Here is a 17,690-nt window from a genome sequence, read left to right as displayed (position 1 = left end):
AAAGGTAACAGTGAGTATGGATGAAAATCATAGGTAGTAGCAAAGCTCAGAGGGTTATTTCTTACAGGTGCTTATTCTGTCTCATGAAAAAACTAGGAGGAGTTTAATTTTCAAGAAAGATTTCAGTGGAGAAAGCCATATTTTGAAGTTGGGATAGAACCAGAATATACACCAAAAAAGCAGAGAATAGTCATTTCTAAAATTTTTCTCAAAAGTGGAAAGTCTTTGATTCTCTTGAAATTCTTGAGTTCTGATGGCAGTTCAGCCAACAAAGTTACCATTGATAATGGGGAGAGATTTGCTAATCTGATGCATCTTAATACTTATCCTTTTCTTCCTAGGCAGCAATCATTAGTAGAGTTCAATGTAGAATTGTGGCTTTGGATCTTCGAGGTCACGGTGAGTGAAGTTCTTAATTAGTCACTGACTCAGTGACATATTTGCCAAGCCCTTTGAATAGTGTTAAGTATTATAAATTTCATTGTGGCTTGGTCTGTTCCACTTAGGCATTTTGTGGGAAGTATTAGCTTTCAGTTTTCATAAATATTTTGTAAATACACAGACATGTATATATATTGTTGTTTAGCTAAGAGAATCTCCATTAATGTAACCAAATTCTAATGTTGATGATGTATAAGAGATGTGGAAAAATCTTTGCTACTGTAATTATCCTTCTTAAGATGGCCAACTATAAAGATGTGTCTGTAATAGAAAATCCTTGCTATGCTCATCATATACAATTATAAAATCACCGTTTCATTATCCTAAGGTAAAATTTTTAGAGAGAATACTCTTGCTTTTATAATTCCTATTCTTGGAAGTTTAAAAAAAAATTTTCTTTTTAGGTGAAACAAAAGTCAAGAATTCTGAAGACCTGTCTGCAGAAACAATGGCAAAGTAAGTAATTTAATATTGTTCATACAATCACCTGGCTTCCATTACTGTTATAAATAAATAGAATATCTTTATTGCTCTCCTGATGAGATTGTTGAACAATAATTAGCACAGAGAAATTTTTCCTTCTGTTCTCTTTCCTCTACATCTAGTGTTTCCCTACTATTTAATATTGAAAGAGATCTCCATCTTTTTTGGTATATTCAATGTGATCATCATCATCACATAATGCACTTGTAAATTCTTCAAGGCATAGAAATATGCTGGCTTTCGAAAACTTTTCTTCTGTTCACAAGTGTTGAATAGAATCTGAGTATCTATTGGGGACCCATTCTTAAAAAGTAGTTTTATACAAGAGACCCTGTGAGGTATTCTCAAGATATCCTGCCCACATTCTTTGTCCAGCTTTATAGTAAGACAGGAACAGGGTATTAAAGAATAACTGATTATATACTGGGCCTCAAAGTAAAAGATGAATATAGCACATACAGTGGCTCTCAAACCTGGCCACTCATCAGAATCACCTGAGAAGTAATTGAAGTATTGATCATTTGGCCCTAACCTAGACCTATTGAATTAGTGCTTCTACCAGTGGGTCTGGGCATCTATATTTCGATAAAGTTCTTTAAAGGAATCTGAGGTAGCCAATCCCATGGCTGGTATTTGGGAACAGCTATTCTATGTTGTTAACAGGATTTTCCCATCTTCCCTGCTTTAATACACCCTTTCTCATGTGGTTAATGCATGCTCTCAAGTGTCTGACCAACTTTGGCACCAAAAATATCTTTTCCCTTCTTACTGTAGCAGCTTTAATCCATGAGTAAGCTATTTTTCTTTCAGAACCCAAACTCATATGTGGCCATAATTTTATTGTTATAGTAGTTGCTATTTATGTGCTTTCTATCTGCCAGGCTTTATTAAGTGTAAATTAAACATTTGTTAAGAATAAATTATTTAATTAATCTACATTATTAACTCTGTAGTGTATTATCACCTTTTTTTTTATGAATGAAGAAACTGAGTCAAGCTGAATAACCATATGAGGTCACACAGTTAATAGACCAGAATTGTGATCATTAGCCATAGTGCTTGGCAGAGAGAGAGCAAACAAGAGAGAAAGAGTGAGAGAGTGGTAACAGTGTGTGAGGACCATTCCACTCAGTGAACATATGCCTGAGAAACCACGAAAAGAAAGCCAAGAATCAGCTCCCTCAGTTGTTCCTTTGTAGTGTGAGAACAATAAAGCATGGAATAATCAAGCATGTTAATTATACCTATAGAAAGATTTGTGAATGATTTTTAAAGGGTTTCTTGAGTGTTGACCAAAAAAGTGAAACACATCATCTAAGTGGTCAGGCAGCCAAAGGGTGATGATGGCTTGACTGACATTTGAGAGGAAATTAAAGAATTAAGTGATGACCTTAAGGAAACATTGCCTAATAATGTATCAGTCTTGGACAATCAGGAGATAGAGACCACACAGTAATTTAAACAGGAATAGTTTAGTATAAATATTTATTAACTATAAACAGGGGATTGGAGTTATGAGTAATTGGCTAGCAAGAAGTAAAGAGAACTAAAGAATTACAGGGTTAGTAAACTTGATTTTGGGAATCATGTGACAATGTATATGTGTATCAAATCATTACATTGTACACTATAAATATGTTACAGTTTTATTTATCAGTTATATCTCAGTAAAGCTGGGGGGAAAATTCAAAAACAGAGAGGAAGGAAAGATTAGGAATAGCAGGTATAAGAAGCAGCCACTTCTTATTTCCCCTCAGGCTGAGACAGAACCTGAGTGGAAGAGGTTGAGGTCTAGACCTTGTTGGAGAGGGCACAGTGGTGGCTTACTGAAGGCAGAGAAGTCACTTTGATGCTACATTGGCAGAACTTGCCAGAAATCTGCCCTTTAGGGTACAGGGGAAGCTGTTCACAGGGAGATACCTCACTAGAGGCACTCTGCAACAAAAATGTTGGGGGTAGTTCCAGAGATCTGTTGTACAACATAAAACCTATAGTTAACAATAAGATACTGTATACTTAAAAGTTGGTAATAGGGTAGATCTCATGTTAAGTATTTTTACCACACATACACACACACAAAAGCAATGCAAGGAATCTTTTGGAGGTGATAAATATGTTTATTCCCTTGATCCTGGTGATGGTAGCAGGAGTGTATACATATATCCAAACGTACCAAATTGTATACATTAATTATGCACCATTTTTTATATACCAATTATACCTCAGCAAAGGTAAGGGGGAAAAAAGAGCATTGGGGGTAGGGGGATGGAGTGCTTGGAGAAGCCACCTGTGCTGCAGGAGTTGAGCGGGAACTGTGTGTGCTGCACATCCTGGGTGCTAGAGAAGCTAAGGAGCGTGTGGAGTAAACGTGAACCAGGAACAAAACCCTCTCTTTCTGCAGTGTCTCTCCTTTGCCCTCTACTAACACAGCTTAACATCATACCAGCTGGCAAAGGAAAAATATGTAAAGGCCTCATCCAGTTTTGCAGAACATGCAATGATGGGTGAATTAGAGCTAAAAGAGAATAAGTTGATAACTCACATAAAAAGTTAAAATAAATGATTAAAACCAGCTGCGATAGATGATAATTACCAAGAATCGGAAAAGCAAACATGTTGGATTCTTGCTGAAATAGTTGAAGCAATATAACATTTATATGATTTCTGAATTCTGTGTAACCAAAAATCTCAAAATGGGGACCAGGGCAGTTAAGGGTTTCAAGTAGCACTGACTGCATGATTTTTGACTTTCATATCAACTTCAGAACCTAAACCCTACATAAAATGCAACTCCACTGAAAGTGGAAGAGCCAAGATTTGAGCCCAGGGTACTTTGATACTCCTTTTTCTGTTATGTCTGTTACAGTTTTATTTATTAGTTATATCTCAGTAAAGCTGGGGAAAAATACTGCTTCTGTATTAATAAATATGATAGACTCCCCCTAGAAAGTGTCTATCAAAACTCTGGTACATCCAGTTACTGACTAGATAATCTTCCATAGCATCCTTTTATTTTACTCATTATATCTGTTACTAACCAAAAGTTTTAAGCTTAAATTTAACTCCAAAGAAATATTAAACTATTCTTTGTTTTCACTTATCCCGATTATCTGCAGATGGTACAACTACCCTCACATCTGTAATTGTTATATGAGATGTTTAAGATTAACTCCTGCAGAAGTAATTAATAACATTTACCTCTGCTGTTCTGAATACTTGTGGAGACCATATCTGAAAGGCTGTGTATCTACATTCCCAACTGCTGTATTTGGCTGACTTTGTGTGAGTGCTTGAGTTATGTCGTGACACTCAGCAAGGCAGCACTGTCTTTTGAAGTTGACTGACTCAGCCACTCCCAAAAGAAGACAGTAGAGCCTGTGGTCTCTAGAAACACACCTTACTTACTTATTACTGTAGTCAAGAAGGCCCATAGGCAAATAAAAACCAAAGTGCCTGCTTTACCTCTCATTTTCAGAGCTTAAAGGTTTGACTCTGTTAAACTCATAATTAAAGACTAGAACAGAAGCCAATAAAAATTTGTTCTGAACATCTTTCTAGTTTCTCAGAACACTATACTTATATTTGTGTTTATACTTCAAACAGCTTTACCTGACAAATTGTAAGTAATAATTAACATTTGTATAGCACTTTACTCTTTTTCAAGTAGTTTCACATTCACTATCTCAGTTAATACTCAAAGCAATCCAGAATAATAACTGATATTCTTATCTTCATTTTATAGATGTTGAAACTCTGAGAGATTAAGTAGCTAATCCAAGTCCACATAGTAAAAAATAATCTGGGCTTGCAATTCACCTTGTGAAGTCAAACTTCATTACATTATAATGCATAATAAAATTATTTTCCTGTTTTATAGATGGGGAAACTGAGGCATAGAGCAGTTAAATGACTTGTCCAGAGTTTCAGGCTTAGGTTAAAATAAAGGTATATGTTTATGTACTTGTATTAAACATGTGAAACAGTGGAAGTGTGATGTAAAGGAAAATCAGAAAATTTTGGTTCTTAGTCCTTAAACTGACATTTATCAGAAGAGCTAGATGTGTGGCTTGTGTGTAGGAACTGTGGGTGGGGCGGGTGTTAGGAGGTTTACATAGGTACATTCACAAAGTAGTCCAGTAGACCTTTACAGTCCTAGGACTATTAGTTACAGACTGAAGTAGAGAGTTAGGGAAGAAGACTATTTTTTCTTAATTGTCAGAGAACATTCCTTGCTTTTTTCCCCTTCTTTGCAGAGATGTCGGCAATGTGGTTGAAGCCATGTATGGGGACCTCCCTCCTCCAATTATGCTGATTGGACATAGCATGGGCGGTGCTATTGCAGTCCATACAGCATCATCCAGTCTGGTGCCAAGCCTCCTGGGTCTGTGCATGATTGATGTTGTGGAAGGTAAGTTTTCTTAATAATGACTAAGTCAAAATCTTTGACTTATAACAGACATAAGTGGTAGATTATTATCTTATTTTTATTTATTATTGACTTCTCTCATCTTGAAGTATCTCCCTCTTTTATATTTTTTTAGTGTTATTTTGTGGCAAAGGCATTCCAAAATTTTTTTTGAGATATAATTGACAAATAACTTTGCATTAGTTTCAGATATACAACATAATGATTCAATCCCAATATATGTATATATCGTGAAGTGATCACCACACTATGTCTAGTTAACATCCATCACCACACAGTTACAATTTTTTTCTTGTGATAAAAACTTTTAAGATCTGTTCTCTTAACAACTTTAAAATATACAATACAGTATTATTAATTATAGTCACTATGCTGTACATTAACTGGAAGTTTGTACTTTTGACCACCTTCACCCATTTGCCCACACCCCACATTTACATGTCATCAAAAATCTTCATAAACATCTTTTATGGCTGCATAATATGTCAATTGTATGTATATCACATAATTTTATTTAACATTTAAAAAGAAGCTGCTGTGTCTTTTATGACCCAGCCTCTGAAGGCACACTATTGCTTACACAAGTCAGCCCTATTCAGTGTGGAGGGGCTACTGAATACCAGGGGGCAGAAACCACTGGAGGCCATCTTGGAAGATGGCTATCACATTAGCCTTCTGAATTTTCTTAAACTGCTTCTTTTTTCCCCTAAACATCACTTAATTCTGCTGTCATTGAGGAGGATATATATATAGTTGACTCAAAAAGTTTAAATGCTGAGAATATGTTAAGTGCTGTGGTTAAAATATTTTAACATCTAGGTACAGCCATGGATGCACTTAATAGCATGCAGAATTTCTTACGTGGTCGTCCTAAAACCTTCAAGTCTCTGGAGAATGCCATTGAATGGAGGTAACCCACAAATCTATATTGTCTACATTTTATTTATTTATTTTTAATTTTTTAATTTTCATTGAAGTATAGTTGATTTACAATATTGTTTTAGTCTCTGGTGTACAGCATGGTGATCGGTTATACACACACACACATACAAACATGTATTCTTTTTCATTACAGGTTACTATAAGATAGTTGAATATAGTTCCTTGTGCTATACAGTAGGACTTTGTTGTTTATATTGTCTATATATATTTTTATTTTACATGTTAGATTGTAACTTTCCTTTTTCATCAGCTCAAGCACCATGTTGAAGGGAGTAGTTCAGTTTCCACACCTTAGTTTTATTGTAATATTATGTATGGAAACATTTATATAAAGAGCAGATTAAAAAAAAATACTTTAAATGTTTCAGACTAGGCTCAGTTGTCTAAAACCCATCCTTTTTCCAATACACTATAGTACTTCCTAGAATCTTAGTAATTACAGATCATCACTATCTAGGTTTTCCCATCTCTAAGGTGGGACTTTGGATTAAATGAGGTTGTGAGGCCTTTTCTACCTCTGATGCTCCATGGTTCTAGATTCACTTTCTGTATTCCAGAGAAGATAGGGAAACAAATGAATGTAGATTCCCTTCTCAGTTTTCATTTGGGTTTTGTGTAAATAAAAACCCTTTGGCTAAATGGTTCTCATAAAAATTACTAACAGAGTTGGCTACGGCTTCTACTTAAGTAAAGGCTGTTCAGTTATTATTTGTTAATTCAATCAATTATTTGATTATTTATTAAACATGTATTTCTATTTATTAAACACTTTGTGCTAAAGGGTGAAAATTCAGAGATGAGTAAAACACTGTCCCACCCTCAAGGAGATCAGTCTTGAGATAGAATATCTTCATTGTCCTGTCTTCTTACCTATTCCTCAAAGTCCATCTCCAGTTCCTTCTGTAGAACCCTTCCTATAACTCCTCCAAACCGCTCAGGTCACTCCCTCAGCAAAATTGCTGAAGACCTTTAAGTCTATATTGCATTGTACTGTTTACCCCTTACGGCTTCTAATCTGCCTTTAAGGCACATGCTTGTATTGTTAATTTTCCTTTTTGTCTTAGTGCCCTTCCTGCATCATAAGGTCAGAAGCTATTCTCTATTTCTTTTGTACCTTCATACAGCATATAGCATATTGCTGGCTGCTCTGGCAGGCAGAACATACCTACTTACTGAATCAGAGATAGCAAGTGGAAATTAAGGGCCTGGTAAAATATGTCCTAGGGATTCTTCCTAGGACAGAGGATCTCATGCTAAATATGGCTTGCCAGAATGGTGTTTGTGTTTGGTACCGTTGTTTCTGCCTCCCCTTGTTCATTGCCATGATGCAGGATTCCTGTTCTCTTGAAAACACCAAAGATCTCTCCATCTTAAGCAGCCACACTGAGAATGCAGTTGCTGCCAGCTCAAGACGTACCTCGAGCACTCTGCCTGCTTCCCCAGTAACAACTAGTGAGAAAATTATTCCAAATAACTTTTACACTTTATTCAGTAAATATTTTTTATAGTACCTAAGATGTTTCAGTACCTGACCTAAGAACTGGGGATGAATCAGGCTTAATTCCTGTCATGAAAAAATGGGAATGCATACAAGTAAATACATAAACACAACACAATGAAAAAAGTACAGAAGGTACAGAAGATGGTTGCTTGGGCATCATGGTGAACCTTCTCTTAAGGGGAGATAGAGTCTTGATTCTAGTGCCAGATGTAGGATAGGATAAGTGTTCTGTTTGTTGAATATTAAAATGTTATGGGTTCTTTGAGAGCCACTGATTTTTAGATACTTTCTGAGCCTAAGAATCAGAAAGAGTACAATGAATTTTTGGTAATTTTGTTTTGTGTTTGCTGGATATCTGAATTGAGTTTATGACTCATGGCCATTTTGGTTATTCCAGATACTTTTTTTTTAAAGATGTTGAAACACAAGGCAAATCTGTTTAATTTATTAAAGATTTAAAGCAAAATGAATTTCTGCTTTTGCTGTCTTGGTCATCCAAATGAGAGGCAATAGGGTGTAGTTATTAAGAGCCTGGACTTCAAAGTTAGATATAGATTTGCATCTTGCTTCCACCACCTGGCTGCTCTGAGGAAAACAGAATAGGGGAAGGAGTAGGGAGTAGGGTTGATAACCAAAGTGGGAAATTGGTTCGGAAACTATTGTAGTAGTATAAGAGAGTAATGATGGTAAGCTGGGTTATCATGGCAACAGAGGAAGTTATATGGTCATATCTGGAATGTATTCTGAAGGTAGAGCTGACAGGACTGCCTTATGGATTGTGTGTTGGGTGAGGGGTTAGGGGGAGGTGCAGCATTCAAGGATGACTTCTAGGTTTTTAGCCCAAGCAATTGGTGAATGATAGAGACAAAGAGCAATAGATTTGAGAGCAAGCAAGGGCTAGGGAATCAGGATTTTTGTTTGGATCAGCTGAAATGCTTATTGTACATCTAAATGGAAATGTTAAGTAGGCACTAGTTAAAAGAGATTCAACTAGAGATAAATTGGAGACTCATCATCACATAGATAGTATTAAAAGCTAAAAGATTTAATATAGTCATCTAGTTGACAGAAAAATATCCAAGAACTGAGCCTTGGGATACTCTACAATATTTAGAGCTTGAGAAGGAAAGGAAGACCCAACAAAAGACACTGACAAGACACAGTTGGTGAGATGGAAGGAAAGCCAAGAAAGCACAGCAAGTGTTTATAGAAGGAGGGAGAGAGGATTTATGGTGCTGAGAGATTGAGTAAGACTAAGAAATGACCATTAGAATTCGTATGATGGAGGGGATGTTGACAAAGGAAATCTCAGAAAGTAAGTAGGAGATAGAAACCTGATAGGAGTTGAGGATAATGGCTGAGGAAAGGGTCAGAGGTAACAAAGTGGAAAAAGCAAGTAAGATAACTTTTTTGAAAAGCTTTGTAGTATAGGAGAGCAGAGAAATGGGGTGGTATCTAGTAAGGAATGTGGAATTGAAAATGTTTTTAAAAGCTAGAGAATATTTTTAAAGGATGTTTTATAATATCCACTAGAGAAAAAATGATGACACAGGAAAGAAACAGGATAAGTAAAGGAAATAAGGTGTACATAAGCAAGAGCGGATAGGAACCAGTATTCAGTGTTGGCCTTGTATAGGAACAGAGATATTTCATATATTAAACAGTCTTCAAGGCAGAGTGTATGATTATAAATACTAGTGGATTTGTAGATTCAGTTGGTGGTAGAAAAATGAGGTAGTAGTTCTGATTGCTTCTGCTTATCATTAAAATAAGAAACAAGGTCATTATCTAAGGAGGGGAACACTTTAAAATTTTATGTGATGTTTAAAGCTAAAAAATGAGATTTAAAGAAATGTGTTCTGATGTCCTGCTTCAGGTGGTGTTTCTAGTTCCCCCCTGGGACAGGCAGTCATTTTGCTTGGCCCTTAACTAACTCTGAGAAGACTAATCTATTTAGAGTCTAAGCTCCTAAGCTCTATATGATAGTCTACAAGACCCTCCAGGAGTTGGCCCTGCCTGCCTGTTATCCTAGTCTGTCACGCTCCTCCTTTACTCTCCCTCCTCTGCTTCTTCTTGCAGTCTGCCCTCTAAAATCATCATCTTGCTGACTTTTTCACATCACTGTGCCTTAGTTCGCAATGTTCCTTCTGCCTATTAATGTTCTGACCTCCCTCTTTTATGTTCCATTTAACTTCTTAAGTCCTTATAGGCAGGATACTTGGGAGGCTTTCTCTAACTCACTTAGAATAAAGTGATTTCTTTGAATCTTGCCTTATTATATTAAAATTATTTGTTTGTGTTTCTTTCTCCCCACTGAATTATGTGCTTCTTGAATGCAGGGCTGGCACTTAGTATCCTCTTAGTAAATATTTGCAGAACTGAAATGGCTTCAATGCCTTTACTTAATTTTCACTGCTTGGCTTATAGCTGTAATAAACGAGAGGGAAGATATGGCACTCTCGATAGTAAGCTATATTGGTAACCATAACTTTTTAGTAGATCCTGCAGAATCTGCAGAATTACTGATTTGACTCTGGTGACATGATAAGATAGATGCTGAATAACCTCCTCTCTCCCATCTCACTTTTCTTTTCTAGTGTGAAGAGTGGCCAGATTCGAAATCTGGAGTCTGCCCGTGTCTCAATGGTTGGCCAAGTCAAACAGTAGGTCTTATTTTTCCCTTTTGGGCAGGTTAGAAGCTGAAACATGGTAAGGGAATTACAGATTGCTTTTTTTGTCATACACCTATCCTACCATCCTGGTGAATGTCTTCATTACTTTAGATAATTTTTATAAATGAGCTCAGTTGAGCCAGCTGTATAGATTTCTTTTCTCTCTCTCTCTCTCTCTCTTTCTCTCTCTTTTTTTTTTAAGAAATCCCAAAGCCAAATAATGTCTTCTGTATAATACTGGATTACCTTATTAGGACAACTGTAGGTGTTAAAAGGTGAAGAATACCAGAGAATGGACATTAAGTGTTCACTCTAGTACTGGCACCTATGATTTCATTCTGTTAACAGTCTCCTTTTAAGCCAATCGTGGTTGTGAGGAATTTTTTGTATAAGACCTTTGGCACAGCCTGAGTGAAAGCCAGATTCTAAGGGTGAGCTAAGATTATTCAGCCCAGTTGCTCCTCCTGGATAGGGTTCATGAGTCCTGGGTATTGCTGTGTAGTCACAAAATAAACTTTAGGTGAACTGGGAAAATGTTTCCCACCAGAACAGACAGGGAGCACAAGAGTTGATGAAAGTAATTACAGCATTATTGAATGCCTCCTATTTGCCAAGCACTGTGCGAGGTATTATATGTACACTGTGTAATTTTTAAAACCTTGTATAATGGAAATTTTTGAAACATACAAAAGTAGAATAATATAATGAATCCCAATGTACCATTGCTCATCTTCAGCAGTTATGAGCTCATGGCCAGTCTTGTTTCATCTGTGCCTCTATTTACTTTCCCTAAGCACAAAATATTTTTAAACCTATTCCAGATAAACATAACTTCCTCTGTAAGATTTCCATATACTTTAAAAGGTAAGGACACTTTAAGTGCAATCACAATACCACTATCACACCTAAAAAAATTAGCAATTGCTTAATATCATCAAATGTCTATTTAGTATTCACTTTTCTGTTTGTCTCATAAATTTTTTGGGTTCAAATCAGATTACAGTAGGGTAGATACATAGCGATTGATTGATAAATCTCTTCAGTATCTTTTAATCTATAGGTTCCATTTCTATCTCTCATTTTTTTTTTTCTGACAATTTATTTGTTAAGGAAACCTGGCTGCTTGCCCTGTAGAATTTCCCACAATCTGGATTTGCTAATTGATTCCTCAAGGTGTAATTTTTTAAAAATAATTTTATTTATTTAATTTATTTTTTGTGGGGGGAGGTGATTAGGTTTACTTATTTATTTTTAGAGGAGGTACTGGGGATTGAACCCAGGACCTTGTGTATGCTAAGCATGCACCCTACCACTTAAGCTATACCCTCCCTCCTCAAGGTATAATTTAACATGTTTCTTTATTCCCTATACTTTCTGTAAATTGTTAGTTAGATCAGAAATTTGATCAAGTTCAGGTTTGTTTGTTATTTTGGTTTTTCATTTGTTTGCAAGAATAGGTGATATTTTGTACTGCCATCAGGAAGCACATAATGTCTGGTTGTCTCTTTTTTTTAATGTTAGTATCCATTGATGATCATTACCTGGATTCATTCATTCATTCATTTGCACTATCTCATTTAATCTATACAATACCTCTTCAAGATAAGTATTTTGTAGGAGAGGAAATGGAATATCAGAAAGATAAAGTGGCTTTCCCAGGATTACAAAGCTAATGAATGACAGAGCTCATATTCAAACTCCTGTGTACTTGACTTCAGGCCTATGTTTTGGATTTTATGCCTGAAAGGGCAATTTGAGTAGTAATATCTGGCAGGCACAATGCAGAGGCTTTGAATAAGCTGTGAGACTGCTCACTTCGGTGCTTAAATATTTTGAGATCTGACTTCTCTAAGCTTTGGTAAAGCATTTTGAAAGGAAGTTACATGGCTTATATGCAGGTAGTTCAACAATTTTTAAATTTTCACTTCACGTGGTGTTTTAATATGTAAACCTGTGTATGTAAGGTTGTGTATTTTAATTGTCACATAGATATCAGCTGGAACCTTCCTGCCCTTCTTGACCTGGGTATGATTTTCTTGAGCCTCCCAATCCAATGTTATGGAAATTCAAAGGCCCGTATTGTTTCTTTGTTACTTTAACCTAAATGTGAAACTTGACACCTCTTCAAGTTCCATAGAAAACATACACTTAACAGAACATTTTTGAATATACACTTCACTGAAGGTTTGGTTGAGGAGACAGAGAAGGAGAAGTTACCATTCTTAAAAATCCACCACTGAAGTTTCACTGACCTTTCAATTTTTCCCAGTCTCTTTATTCAGTATTGCTCGCTCTCTCCTCTTCTCCCTTCTGTCTCCCTTTTCAAAGGCAAAATAACAAATTCTCTTATCATGCAGAGTAGACCTTAGCACTAGCTGCTACCTAGCTAGGGTTTTGGGATTTTACCTTTAACACTTGTCAGTGTATTTTTCCCAACAGATTCTCTTTAAAAAGAATTGTGGTACCAGCTATTCCTATAATAGTTTTTCTACCTAAATATGTCATAAGGAGACACTATTTTTTAGAGGAAAAACAACAATAATTGGTTGGATCAGATGTGCTGATCGCTAAGATTTCTCTGGTCCTAGTTATGGTTATTGTAATTGCCAGTTTCTGTCTGCTGATTAAAAGTAGGGGCCTTTTATCATTCTGTTTGAGCCTTGTACTGTCATAAGCAGAGTACAGTAGAGAAACACCATGCTTTAGGGTTAATTGGGCTGGATTTGCCTCTCAGCCTCATCCACTCATGAGCTAAGTGATTCTTTCAGCTCTTCAGAGCTACTTTGTGGCGATGCTGTGAGGATTATATATAATAATGTCAAATAAAACTCTTGTCACCTTGCCTCAGGTAGTGGTTACTCTCTTCTGTAGGTCAGTATTGGTGCAAGAACTGGAAACCAGCCCTTAGAGTATAGTCAAACATTGGCCATGAACTTCCACACCCCTGGTCTACTTTTGTACATTTTTAAATGCACATTTTTTGCACCATCCTTTTCCCAGAAGTGTTATTAAGTTTTAACTAATATTTGATTATAAAAGGCCCTAAATATCAGCATCTCTAAGGTAATTTGTATGCAGAAGAGAGGTATGTGATAGCACTTTTTTTTTTTTAAACTAGGTGTGAAGGAATTATAAGTCCAGAAGGCTCAAAATCTATAGTGGAAGGAATCATAGAGGAAGAAGAAGAAGATGAAGAAGGAAGTGAGTCAGTAAACAAGAGGAAAAAGGAAGATGACATGGAGGTGGGTGAAAGCCTGTATTCTTGGAAGGATGGGGTAGGGAATGGTTCATCATGTGTAGGGTGGGAAAGGGAGGTAACATTGTTCTTTTTGTCCATCATTAGGTATTTTAGGGGACAAAGACATTATTATAATAGATACTTAGATAAACTATAAGATATAAAGCACTTGTTGATGGCTCTGACAGATTGGAATGTAAAACTTACAGAACTACCCTCCCTCAGACTGCTCTGTCATCAGGTTCTTTCTCACCTCTGTACGTCTGTTACTTTGGTTTAGCTCATAAGAATATCCCATTTCCTACCACTCTGTGCTAAGCCCACCCTGATCTTACCCATCTTTCTTATTTTTTTAATCTTTTTTTTTAATTGAAATATACAGTGTCATGTCAGTTTCTGGTGTACAGCGTAATGTTTCAGTCATACATATACATACATATATTCCTTTTCATATTTTTTATTATAGGTTATTACAAAATATTGAATATAGCTTCTCTGTGCTATACAGAAGAAACTTGCTGTTTGTCTATTTTATATGTAGTGGTTAGTATCTGCAAATCTCGAACTCCCAATTTATCCCTTCCAGTGTTAGCTATGGTGGTAATCATATTGCAATATATAAATAAAACACCTTGTACCCCCTTTCCTCCTGGTAACTATAAATTTGTTTTCTATATTTGTGAATTTGTTTCTGTTTTTGTTTATTTGTCTTTTTTTTTTTTAGAGTCCACATATTAGTGATATTGTATGGTATTTTTCTTTATCTTTTTGGTTTACTTCACTTAGAATGGCGATCTCCAGGTCTATTCATGTTGCTGCAAATGGCATTATTTTATTCTTTTTTATGGCTGAGTAGTACTCCATTGTATAAATATGTCACAACTTCTTTACTTAGTCATCTGTTGATGGATACTTAGGCTGTTTCCATGTCTTGGCTATTGTAAATAGTGCTGCATAAATAGTGCAGGTATCTTTTTGAATTAGAGTTCCCTCTGGATATATATACAGGAGTGGGATAGCTGAAGGGTAAGTCTATTTTTAGTCCTTTGAGGAATCTTCATACTGTTTTCCATAACAGCTGCACCAAACTACGTTCCCAACAACAGTGTAGGAGGGTTCCCTTTTCTCCACACCCTCTTTAGCATTTATCACTTGTGGACTTTTGAATGATGGCCATTCTGACTGGTGTGAGGTAAAACCTCATTGTAGTTTTGATTTGCATTTCTCTGATAATTAGTGATGTTGAGCATTTTTTCATGTGCCTATTGGCCATTTGTATGTCTTCACTGGAGAATTACTTGTTTAGGTCTTCTGCCCATTTTTGGATTGGGTTGCTTGTTTTTTTGCTATTAAGTTGTAAAGCTGTTTATATATTCTGGAAATTAAGCCCTTGTCCATTGCATCACTTGCAAATACTTTGTCACATTCTGTAGATGTCTTTTTGTTTTGCTTATGGTTTCCTTTGCTATGCAAGAGCTTACAAGTTTAAATAGGTCCCATTTATTTTTGCTTTTATTTTTGTTGCCTTGGTATTCTGCCCTAGGAGAACATTGCTAAGATTTATGTCAGAAAATGTTTTGCCTATGTTTTCTTCTAGGAGGTGTCTTGTCTTACGTTTAAGTCTTTAAGCCATTTTGAGTTCATTTTTGTGTATGGTGTGAGGGAATGTTCTAACTTCCTTGATTTACATGTGGCTGTCCAGTTTTCCCAACACTATTTGCTGAAGAGACTGTCTTTTCTCTGTTGTATATTCTTTCCTCCTTTGTCAAAGGTTGACTGTCAGTCTGTGGATTTATTTCTGGGCTCCCTATTCAGTTCCATTGATCCATATATCTGGTTTTGTGTCAATACCACACTGTTTTGATTACTGTAGCTCTGTAGTATTGTCTGAAGCCTGGGAGGGTTAGTCCTCCAGCTTCATTATTTTTCTTCAGTATTGCTTTGGTAATTCTGGGTCCTTTGTGATTCAATATAAATTTTAGGGTTATTTGCTCTAGTTCTAGTGAAAAATGTCCTGGGTAATTTGATAGGGATCACATTAAATCTGTAGATTGCTTTGGGTAGTATCCAATCTTACCCATCTTTCAAGATGTATCTCCTTGGGGAAATTTCTGACCTCAGTTTATATTAGTCACTCTGCAGTACAACACTGAGTCTGTGGCACACAACTTAGCACTTCTTTTCTGAAGTTGTGACTAAGTCATAGAACTGAATTTCATAAGCCACATTCAACATACTATGGTTGTCTGATGGTCATCCCTAGAATGCAGATTCAGTGTCCTATAATAACACAAGAACTGTCTCCCAACAAAAATAACCTGTGTATTTTGAGGGCAGGAACTATTGTTCAGAATAAATTGCCTTCGGCATTTAGCTCAGGGTTGTATGCATAGTAAGTGTTCTGTTAGTGCGTCCTGATCAGTTGATTTGAGGATAATAGTGGGAAGGGACATAATCAGTGAGTGTGAGCTGCAAACTTTCTGGGATGGATTATGAACATCTTACTAATGACAGGTAATGGACTTAGTGTATACCGCATATTCCTTTGCATTTGGAGATGCTACTGTTAGCAAGGAAAAGAATACATTTGTTTAAAACTATTTTAAATTAATCAGTATCCTTTTATCATCCTTAAGATCAGTGAATAATACCTTGTACCTGTTTGGAGTTTACAGAATTATAAATAATGAATGATAAATTTGCCCTCCATTACTCTGTGAGGTGAGGGGAGATCTTTTCTCCCACGCTACAAGTGTAGAAACTGAGACTTACAGATGAAGAGATTTTTACAAGGTAATTAGGTAGTATTTAGTACATTTGAGACTGATACAAACTATCAATTACTTTTTACCTTTTGTGTGCTAGAATCTATACTGAGTGCTTCACATTAATCATCTCTAGTTCTCATTTTAGCTCTGCATTGTAGATACTAGCACTGTTTTACAAGTCAGATGCAGATACTTGCCTATAGTCATACATAAATGTTAGCACTAAAACACACCAAACTCACTTTTTCCTTGTAATTTTTTATAAGCCCAATTATATGGAGTTTTATGAACTCTAGCAATTCTGTTAGGAGAACAAACTGAGGCACATCAGTCAATAAGGGGTATGGCTAAACAGTCTACAACTGAGGAAGACAAACTCCAATAGTCACAACTTCTTGCACCTAGCAGATAAATAAGTCCTGGAGATCTGATGCACAGCATAGTAATTATAGGCAACAATACTGTATTATAAACTTCAAAGCTGCTAAAAGACTAGATCATAATTGTTCCCACCACAAAAAAATAATTATGTGACATGATAGAGGTGTTAGCTTATGCTATGGTGGTAATCATATTGCAATATATAAATAAAACACTTTGTACACCTTAAACAATGTTGTGTATCAATTATATCAGTAATGGAAAAACAAGTAAGTGAGTAAATAAATAAATAAATAATAAGTAAATGATGGGAAAATAAATAAATAAATACATTTTTAAAGTGATGGAAAAAATGTTTATAATGCCAATTAAACTTAACAACAAAAACAAAAAACCAGGCACAACTTCTTAGGGACATCTCTGTTTAGCACAATGTAAAAAGTTGTGTTTGAAATGATCCTGAGACATACATAAGAGATCAGTTGCACCCATTCTGCCCTGTAAAGGAAGACAAGTTATGTATATTTATTGGCGATGGGCTGGAAATCTAATACAAAATGGTTAAAATACAGAAAAGATAGGGAAAACATTTAAGCTTTGGTCCTTAAAGGAATAAACTTTAGTTGTCCAGGAGATATTCCTTTATACATAAACCTCTCTCTTATTAAAATTGCTTAATTATTCAGTGACTTTTAGTATAGTCACAGAGTTGTGCAGTCATCACAACAATCTAATTTTAGAACATTTTCATTGCTTTTAAAAGAAATGTTATACTTACTTGCAGTCACTTCCTATTTCTCTCCAACCTTTCCAGCTCTAGGCAACTGCTCATCTACTT

At 35.9% G+C, this 17,690-nt stretch overlaps 1 protein-coding gene across 2 annotated transcripts in view; it reads left to right on the top strand.

Annotated features, from left to right (window-relative positions):
* PPME1 (protein phosphatase methylesterase 1) overlaps positions 1-17,690 on the top strand; it is a 60,706-nt gene that overhangs the window by 31,411 nt on the left and 11,605 nt on the right. For both annotated transcript variants that reach the window (XM_006203339.4, XM_031681342.2), the window contains exons 4-9: positions 342-399; positions 846-897; positions 5,178-5,332; positions 6,170-6,260; positions 10,391-10,456; positions 13,584-13,707. In XM_006203339.4, the coding sequence (XP_006203401.1) occupies positions 342-399; positions 846-897; positions 5,178-5,332; positions 6,170-6,260; positions 10,391-10,456; positions 13,584-13,707 (546 nt within the window). The remainder of the gene's footprint in view (positions 1-341; positions 400-845; positions 898-5,177; positions 5,333-6,169; positions 6,261-10,390; positions 10,457-13,583; positions 13,708-17,690) is intronic.

Source organism: Vicugna pacos, chromosome 10 (genome assembly GCF_048564905.1).
Source record: "Vicugna pacos chromosome 10, VicPac4, whole genome shotgun sequence".
Classification (NCBI taxonomy): Eukaryota; Metazoa; Chordata; class Mammalia; order Artiodactyla; family Camelidae; genus Vicugna; species Vicugna pacos.
Note: the sequence above shows the minus strand (reverse complement) of the source record. Positions and strands in the feature narration are given on the sequence as shown.